This window comes from Corvus moneduloides, chromosome 10 (assembly GCF_009650955.1).
Source record: "Corvus moneduloides isolate bCorMon1 chromosome 10, bCorMon1.pri, whole genome shotgun sequence".
In the NCBI taxonomy this organism is placed as follows: domain Eukaryota; kingdom Metazoa; phylum Chordata; class Aves; order Passeriformes; family Corvidae; genus Corvus; species Corvus moneduloides.
This window is the reverse complement of record NC_045485.1, coordinates 25,097,721-25,107,680: the sequence shown is the minus strand read 5'-3', so window position 1 is coordinate 25,107,680 and position 9,960 is coordinate 25,097,721. Positions and strand designations below refer to the sequence as shown.

Here is a 9,960-nt window from a genome sequence, read left to right as displayed (position 1 = left end):
TCCTGTGTGGTCAAACTGATTGCCAGGAAGAGAACACTCTCAGTTCATTATCTGGAGTTCTTCAGCTCAATCCAAGGAGGCATTTTGCAATCACTAGCACAGAAAATAGATGCACTGAAATGCTCTTGCATTTACAGAAAGCTACAGGATAATTTATTTATGAGATGGCTTGTTGCTCTTACATACTACTTACATTCATCAAATTCTTGGCGTTTATTCTTCCCAGTTGGGCCAGTGAAAAGCAACCAATTAAGGTGGTGTTCAGGCAGAAAAATTCCAGCTCCATCCAGAAGCAGGGAAGTAGGAAGAATTATCCATGGGTTTCTTTAGAAGCTTTTAATAGCTTCAGCTCAAGCAGGTGGAAAGGAGTGTGGGAGATGCCAGCTCACAGGGCAGGGGGCTCACCTGGCCACGGCAGAGTCCTTTGGGTCCTTCCCACCAAGGTCACAACGTCCCTCTGCAGGGATCCCCTTCCCAGCCTTGCTCCCAGGAGATTTCTGGCCAGGCCCCATTCTCCTGGCAGTTTCTGGGGGCTGAGAAGCTGCTGACACAGAGATTGAGGCTCTTCTGCAGGTGTAAAAACCTGCCCCTCGTGTTCCAGTAAATGTGGGGGGTCCCTCAACCAGGGGGCAACTCAGTGGGCAAAAAAAAATCATAATTGGAGCTTGTCTCCATAGGAGGGACATTTCCCAGGGTGCCTGAGCTGGAAAGGTGTGAATTCATTAATTGTGAATCTATAATTCTTTACTCCCTGAAAAATGAGGATTGTGGAAAAGGCATCAGGTTTTCCAGCTTGTTTCACTGTAGCACTTGATTTAGGCATTCAAGGCAAAGCTCAAATCCTCTCCTACCATGGCTTTGTCTTACAGATTTGGCCAGAAAGAAGCAGTGATTCACACTTTTATGGCAGTTCTTAAAACTTTTTGGTCTAACAAGCAAATATTGCCTGGTATGCCCAGCAAAGTTATTGTATCTTTGTGTTTATCTCGATGAAATTATGTCTGAAACAAGGTTTGAGTGCGGTGGCGTTGCAGTTAAAGATTAAATCTGATTGAGCTCTGCATGGCAGTGCTGTAAAACTGCCATTTCTGTTTTAAAAGGTTCCATTTTCCTCCAACAGTTTGCATTGTTCCTTTGAAGGGTGAATTTCAGCATCAGTATTTATAACAATATGTACATCATTAATCTCCAGCCTTTAATCTCTGTGGTCCTACCTAACCCAGTGAAGCTTCAAAGGCTGTGGGTGCCTTATGTTTTTTTATTGGGAGAGGAGGTGAAATAGAAATGAAAGATCTGGAATCAAAATTGTATCTGTAACAGTTCCTTTTAATCTGCATAACATATTTAATGCTCGACATGTTGGGAAGCTACCTGGATATTTGCCTGATGAACAGTTCTAGGGACAAACTGGAAAGAGTAAACATATTAATTAGAGACTGCACAGCTCCTTCTTGCTGATATAATCATTAAATTGATTTTTCCAGTCTGACATGTAATTGTTCCAGCGATGGAATCCTGCTTTCCACTCTCGTTCTGCTTCATCAATATTTCCTGTAAAACATGAAATGGGTTACATTAATCTAAATTTGAATCTCTTTGTATGCTAATTGAAAAATAATTTTGATTATCAGTGTCATCTGCTCCAAATATGTTATGGAGTGGTTTTTGCTTCTTTTCTTAAACCTGGGATGACTGAAAATTCAGTGATTAGCATTTTGTCTTTCCATCAGAAAGGAAGGAGTGCAAAGATAGCATTCTGGCAGGGTAATAAATTTACTTTGGATTTTTTAAAATATATATGTATATACTTAATATGTATACATTTAATAATTTTGGATAATTCTTCTGTCCATCAAATCCATCATTTTAAAGCCACTTTTTTTTTTATCCTCAAAATATTCCTTTGGTTCAATATACCCTGCAGTGAAACCTACATACCCTGAAGACTAAATAATGCAAAATGGGAGAGATGCTTGCAAAGATAAGGTGAAATCACAGCTTTGTTCAAGGCAACAACAGGATTGCCATTGCTTTAATAGATTTCAATGGATGCCCAGGATTTCACCCTCCCGTGGAATAAATCCCCAAGTTTAAAGCATAAAGGGCGCAGATTTGGAGCAGGATGCTGCCAAATGTGCACTATGTCAACACGAAGCTGTTTTCTCTTTTCTTTTTCATCCCCACCTTTAAAGCATTTTCCAAGTAATCCTGCGTCCCAAGGAAATACTTATTGCCAAACTTCTTATAAGCATGGGAGCAGAGGGTGAGGATGAGAAGAGTCTTAAAAATACAGCATTTCACAGGGCTCCCAGAGGATTTTATGGACAGGGATCCCCTCCTGCAGCCCCAAAAGGTGGTTAACCCTGTGGGGAAAGGCAGGGGCCTTGCCAGAACATCCCATACACCACCAGAAAGGGGGATAACGCCTGCAGGCTCTATCAGTCACCGAGGCTCACAATTTTGTATCAGCTGTAGACTTTAGGATAAAGTTCAGAAGCCACTGATGGTCTATGATCTTTATTCATTCTGGTCCTAACTCTCACGGTGTCCCACCCTGGCATAGCTCACTTCCAGAAAAAGTTGGTAATTGTGTTCCTGAGGTAACAGTTCTGTGGTTTCTTTATGCTCCTTTGGCTTTATGTTCTCCTGCTGCAGCAGAGCCTCGGCCCTTTCCCTCCATAAATACACCCCTTCCCCCTTTTTTATGATCTGCCAGCACTGCAAGTATAACTGGTGATGTGAAAATGAAATACTTCTGTGTTTTACACATCACTAGAGAAAATATTCGGGAGAGAGAGTTCACTGATTCTGAGATTTAGCTTGGAGAAGCATCCAGTAATTTGGTCGCTTATCTGCAGTTTAGCTCAACATTTCCAAACCTTTTTGGTCTGGAAATCCAGATGGCAATTTAATGAGACTTTGAAATGAGATTTACTTCTTGGTTCCAGTGAGACCAGAAATAAAACCAAGATACTTTTTCTCCGGGAAGTCCTGTACTTTTACATGCAGTCAAAAGGGAAAGTGTGAAGAACAAATATGAGAAAAAATGTCAATAAATTAACCACATCCTTCTCCCTCAGCTCAAAGTTGTAAATAAGCTTGGTTACGACAGACATCAAAGGAAAGTTCAGATATTTTGAAATTTCTTTTTTCTGCAGGCCACAACCACCGTTAACTCGGAGATGATTTGGAAATGCTGGTAACAATAAAACCTCATTTTCACTGCTAAGCTATGCAGAGAGAACTCATAACTAAAGGGACAAAACATGCACAACATTCTGCTTTCCTGACTCTAAGAACTCTCCTTTGCACATATTTAATTTAAAGATGTAGTCAGGGTCTCAGGAAAAGCCAAATTTTCCACATTAAGTCAAACAGAATGGTAATTCAGTGTATGAAGCTGCAGCAGCATTATTTGCAGAAAACTGCCTGAACCGTGTTTCTTTTTATTCTTGATTTTGGGTATCCAGTTTTATTTATTCAGGCAAAAGCTCCACTAATGAATTAAAAAGGAAACCTAAAAACATCCCTTCTTTAATTATTCAGGTGTAGAGGTGTTTGAAGTCTGCCCAAAGATGCTGGAATATCTCTATCATAGACACATCCTGAATTAAAAGTCACTGTTCTGGAGTAGTATGTATGAATTATGGGGCTTTTCAGTGCTTCTTAAAGATTATGGTGAAGAAATGCACCAGCTAGAGAAAGGAGACATCAAAAAGTTCAGAGGAGCCACCACTATGAATCTAAAAGACAAAAGGGGGACGGAAAACACTGAAATAAGAACTTGAATTCCCATTTGTTTGCTTTTTTTCCCCCAGTGATAAGATCCAAATTGAAGTCACAAGTCAATGCATCCCATTATCACCAACATCATCAATCTCTGGGAAGCAACCACCCATGACTTAGATGAGCTGACAGCTGGGAGGCAGAAAAGAAAAAGATGAGAGAGTCCAAGCTGACCGATAATTACAGCTGAGAGCAGGGGGTGCCTGCAGAGCCACGGAGGCAGCCAACAGTGCTCACAGGGAATTTGCTGTATGCCACTGGGGCAATCCCAAACTTTCTCTTAATTCCCATTAGCCCCGTGCAAAGCCCAGTGAGGTGGACAAGGAGAAAAGGGGAGATTCTGTAGGCAGTGAATCAGTGCTCTGAAAGGTTTAACAGACAAAAAAACCAAACCAAAACAAAACAAAAAAGGGGTTTTTTTTAATTCTTCAGCAATGCCAGTGCAATCAGCTGGAATTTCCTACCATTCCATCCATCCCTTTACTTTAATGGTGTTACACCAAAGTTAAATTTATCACCATCCCATCCTTTGAACTGCTGGATGTGCCAATAAAGTGCTAATCTTAATGTTAACACACAAAAATACATTTAGGATTGGGATAAAGGCCGTATAGCTGTTAATTAATAAGGGATGACAAGTTAGAATTAATTTTTCTGTCCTCAACAGCTGATGATTGGAAGTACCTGCAAGTTTCTGGGTTCATTAGTATGATAAAGGCCACAGGTTCATGCTGTAGATTGTCATGGTGAGAGTTTCTTCACGAAGGTGCAGAAAGAAGAAACAAACAATATCTATATTCAATATTCTTTAATCACACTCTGTGGATATCAAAACTTTGTTAGGCACAGCAGTATATGCATTTTCACATGTTTTCAAGGACTTCAGATTCCTTTCTTTTATTTTTTTGATTCTTCCAGAAGCCAGCAGAGCTCTCTGGGAGATGAATTGTTCTAAGGGCTGTTCTCTTTCCAATGACATATTGGAAATTTTGTAAAGAAATCAGATTGTTTAGGTACAGAAACGTATTGCTCATAGGTGCAATGAGTGAAGTCTCTGTTGGTAGGTGTAGTAGTACTGGTGAGGTTATTTGTGATTAATTCACATTTCTTCATGCATCCAGCTCTGTGGAAGTTTAATTTAATTCTGATGGTGAATTTTCTATTTAGTTAAATTTTTAATATTCTTACCATCCTGAGTATTTATCTCTGTAGAATCCAGACACTGGCTGGAGCATCACAGCAAACACAACAACCTTTGTTACTCATTGGGCAAGAGGTTGAACTTTTCTCTGCCTCCACATAAAAACTCTTTTTAGGGTGGTTTTAAAAAGTAATGCATTTGTATTATCTAGTTTGATTTCTTCATAGATGATACATGACGCAGTAATATCAAAAAATATAGGAAAATATGTATTAGGCACACTAAAATAGGAATGGAAGAGTAAATGGAAAGTTTGGCTGCCTGCAGCGTTCTACAATCAAGAGGAAACGGGCACATATAAATAGGAAAGGCTTTAGATGCATTAAAGGCTGTGTTGAGGAGGTAAAGTCTAACATTGATGCTTTCATAATTAACGTATGATTGCTCTAAAAGCTACTTAAAAGTCACTTACTGTTTACTGCCCCTCCTGTGTGATTCTTTTAGCAGCAGCCAGCAGAAACCCTTCTGGTTTCAAAGTGAAATCAAAAATGCTGAGTGCTCCCAGCTTGCTTTGGGGTGAGTAGGGTGCAGGGTGTGCTCAGGGCCTTGGAAATTGGGTTAAAATATGGGTAGGAATTGTGTCTGGTTGGAGTTGAGAGCCTGTGTCTACATCCAATTTATGTTTTCAGTGATTATTATCAAGCTGGACACAGAACTGCAGGTTCTGACTCATGTCTTCAGTTATGGATTTATGTGTTGAAATTGGAGGAGAAGACACTGAGAAATCTTCCAAAATCATACCAAAATCATTCCAAAATAGTCTAGAGATAACAAGGCTGTATTTTACATATGGCTGTTACTCTTGTGTTACTGTGAGAGCCTTATTTTCTCCTTATTATTTTCCCACCCCACAACCATAAGAATTTAAAAAAAAAAAATCTGATAGGATTGCTTGAGGAAAATGTGAATTATCTAACAATAAAGATATATATTTCTCATCTATTTAACTGCCTCAGGGAACTTGTCTTACCCAGCCTGTGATGGGAACAGGCTGGTTCAGATCCAGGACACATTTGGAGCTGGACTTTAAAGGCTTTAAAATCCCTTAGTGGGTGGCAAGGCTTGGGCTAGGAGTGGGTCAGGAACTGAGCAAGGGGTTACCAAGCACATCCATGGCAAATCCTGATCACTTGAGGCTGAAAATTCATAATTTCTGCAAAATAAGTTGTTTTGATTATCCTCTTTGTGTTCTACCTGATAGAATTCTACTTTGCCTATCTGAACCCCTCTTGAACTTGTAATAATGAGAACATAAAAATTCCTTATTTGTTCCCTGTCATCTTATATCACCTCATGTTAAGGCAACCTTCTTTTTCTAACAATATTTCAATGAAAGGAGTCATAGAAATGAGAGGCCCCTAGAACATGAAGAGATCTCTGTATTAATGGTGTGCACTGTCCTTTGGGCATAAAAGGAGTGAGGAAGTGATTTCAGTGAAGAGAATTATTGCAATATAAGCTATTATATCATGTTTGTACATAGGATTTTAAAGGGTTTTCTGTCAGAATTGTATAATATTGTATAGGGAACATAATGGCAATGCTTTTATATTTGCAATGTTTCAGGGACTGACAGATGATACATGACAAGGCAGTGCCACTTGTTGACAACATTCTTGCCTCAGTTCTATATTAGGATCCAGACACGACGATTCTTCTCTTTTTGCTAAGAATACGCTCGTGAATTTCTTTTAATTAAATTATGTAAATTTATGTTGTGAATTACTGAGTGTGGCACAGTGATGCATTTATGTCTGCTGGCAGATCCTGAGTGTTGCTTCATCATCCCTCACCCCACAGGACCAGGCAGAGCAGCTCTGCTCTCCTCCAAGACGTGTTGAACTCTGGTGCTCTGCTCCCTCCTGCTCCACATGGACTTAGTTAAGCTCAGCCCATTTGTAGGATCCACATTTTTCCCTAGGGTTTCCCAGCCAGGTTAAAGGAATATGTAAAAGAGTTCAGTTCTTCTGGCTCAGCACAAACTTGTCGGAATCTTTGAAACCTCCCTGAAATCCATCAGTAATTGGGAACGCTGTGATTTTAAAATCACAGAGTAGGCTTCATAAATTATTCATTTTACCTACTGATTTCGCGTCTCTTGATTTAATTGAAAAACATCTGTTGAATTGAGAGGGGATAAAAGTTGAGCCATAATACAGTCACAGACTCAAATGAGGAAGGAATAAATTATTTCAGAAGGAATCATCTGTGCACCATGACAGTTTACATACTTTTAATGCTTACGTGGTTTTTAAGACGAGCATTCAAACTCGAGTCTTAGAGAAAGATTTTGAATTACTAATTAACATCTTTAAAGTGTATCTCGTTTTTGAAATGAGAATTTCCCCCAGTCAATCTGCAGAATGTGATTCAGAGCTGCAAAACCACTTTATAAAATCAATTCCTTTTGAAATCCAAAGCACAGAGGCTTCATCTGTTCCTGGGCTTTGGGAAAACAGTGCCATCGGTCTTCCAAAAATTTGAGTCTTCTGTGTTCAACTGACCTTAAAGTTCCAAACAATTATACTTTTCTTGGCAGTGAATCTCATAAATCCATTGTATACATGGCACAAATCAGTTTGGTTTTCTATCAGCAAATCCTGCAGCCTCGGGGTTGTCAGCAGTGACACTCCAGAAATAAAACACAGGGCTCTCACGTGAGCTGGAAACCACAATCCCCTCTTGGCAGTGGCAGTGTACTTCATATCCTCGGGGGATTAGTTACATAAAATAGACTCCCATAAATAATAGATAATATAATCCAAATAAAACATCCCATAAGGTCCCACAGTTTGTACAGAACATCTAAAGCCTCCAGAATTCCCAGTGCAAGCGCTCCTTTAGCACTGCTCTCTCCAGCATCTGGGAACCCAGAGCCTGGTGGCACCAAGACTCTTGCAGGGGGTACCAAAGAACAGAGGTTTCAGCACTCAGTGTCTCACATTGTGGCTGCATCTGCATTTTGGGAGAGAGAAAATCCATATTGCAAAGTCCTGGCCCTGGGTGTGTGTCCAGGTTTTGTCCTGGTACAAAACAGGGTGGTGTCCCCACAGCCAGAAGCACAGGGCACGTTCTGGGGTCCACCCTCACCACCCCACAGACACTTTTCTCCAACACCAATTCAGTTTTGTCCAACTGAACATCTCAGTCACAAACAGGAACACAAAGATCTGAACTCAAGTATCACATTAATGTCCAGCAAATAATCCTTGCACAAAAAATTTATATTAAAGCATCTTATATTAAAGAGAATTGTTACCTGTCACTTCCACAACTTTGGGGAAGAAGTATTTCCAGAACCGGCACTGCTGAGCTCGTAATTTTGTCAGTACCTCGGAAGTGTTGGTGTTCAGTGTCAAATATTTTTGGTCAGTACTAGTGAAGACTGGCCATTTTATTCCATTAGTCAGAGTCCCATTTGGAGCTCTAAATGAGAAAAGAAACAATTCATTTAGAATGAGAAATCACCTCAGCACACAATAAAGCATGATTTGGGGTTATTTAACAGTTGTTCAGCCTAAATGTGTTAGTTTGGAATGACTGATGTATCCTTTTGTAACAGGGGAAAAACGGCAGATAAATTTCATTTACCCTCATTTGAAGAAAAAAGAAATCCCCTTTCAAGGTGTTCTGGTTTCATCAAAGGGAAAAACTTAATAAATAATCATATTCAATCAACTTTCTGAATCTGGAGGTTCTCACAGACGTTGTGAATTATTAGAGATGACTTAAGAACAAACCAGCCTGCCTGTCTGAGAGGTTGAGTGGGTTGTGTTTTAGTTTGAATGCTTCTGATCCCTTTAGATGGACAAATAGATTGGGATAAACAACAGGGATAATCATGCAAGTAAAGGTAGAAACAATGCCTAAACTTGGATAAGATCTGTATTGGGAGAGAGAACAATTATTCCTCATGACGAAGGAAGCGCCATCCTTGAGGCTTGTTGAGTCCTGTTAGTGGAGGGCCAGATGGGAACAGTCTGAAATCTTGTGGAAACTGGGAAGAGGTACAGAGTGATTGACCCTTTATAAAACCAGCTCTGCATGGGAAATGAGCACAGCTGTTGGTACTACAAGAGTTGGGATAAATATTTATAATACAACAGAATTCATACGGCTCTAAGGACAGGCATCCAGATTTTCACCTCCAAAAATGACAGTATCTGTATGAGGGGAAAAAATGGTTTAAATGTGTAGGAGAACAACAAAATGGGCAGCATCACATTAGGGAACAAACAAAACAGAATATGATTTACAGGAATAGAAGTAGATTTGTATTTCAGACAGTCAAAGATCACCATTAACTCAGAAGAGGTTAAGGATAGAAATGAAGTATTTTATTTCAGTGCAAGCACAGGAGCCATTTTCTTTCCTAGAAGCTGATATCAAGGAATCTGGGATTTAAGGCAGAGCAACAGTAATCGATGATTCTTGGTGGGAGAAATTAACTCTGAGCTGAGTAAATTTGGTTCTCTCTACTTTTCACCAGGACACTTCCCAGAAGGCAGAAGGCAAAGAGGAGTCCAGGGAGTGGAGCCCATTTGGGTTCTGCTTCCCAAAAGTGGGAACAAGACATGAGGTGTGGGTGGGAGCAGTCAGAGCACAAGATGCTGAAGCAATATCAATATCTCTCAGTTAATTCCGAATTAATCAAGTTTTCAGCCCATGTTTTTTCCATTGTGGGATCTTTGGCATTGGCTGCTGCAAGAACCAGCATTGCAATAAGAGCTTCAGGCTGTCATTTCCTGAACTGCACCCTTCCTCACGGATTTTTCTTGACTAATTCAGCTCTGATTAACCTATGGCACCTTTCTAAAGTGCACATTTATTTGTGGCTCCTGAGAATGATGACTTAAGCAGAGCTGACTTGCACTTGAGCTCAAGATCAGGACGCTAATGGTGCTGTCAGTATTCATTTAACAGCTTTTATGCTATGAAATAAATCATGACATCCCACATTATAATTTACAGGT

General features: G+C 39.9%; 1 protein-coding gene across 4 annotated transcripts in view; it reads right to left on the bottom strand.

The window, feature by feature from the left end:
- Window positions 1–1,305: 1,305 nt before the first annotated feature.
- BCHE (butyrylcholinesterase) overlaps window positions 1,306–9,960 on the bottom strand; it is a 47,392-nt gene continuing 38,737 nt past the window's right edge. For 3 of the 4 annotated variants that reach the window (XM_032119964.1, XM_032119962.1, XM_032119965.1), the window contains exons 3-4: window positions 8,247–8,413; window positions 1,430–1,551 (exon numbers count right to left, since the gene is read on the bottom strand). In XM_032119964.1, coding sequence (XP_031975855.1) covers window positions 1,430–1,551; window positions 8,247–8,413 — 289 coding nt within the window. Of the gene's footprint in view, window positions 1,552–8,246; window positions 8,414–9,960 lie in introns of all 4 variants that reach the window. The other variant, XM_032119961.1, reaches the window with a different exon arrangement.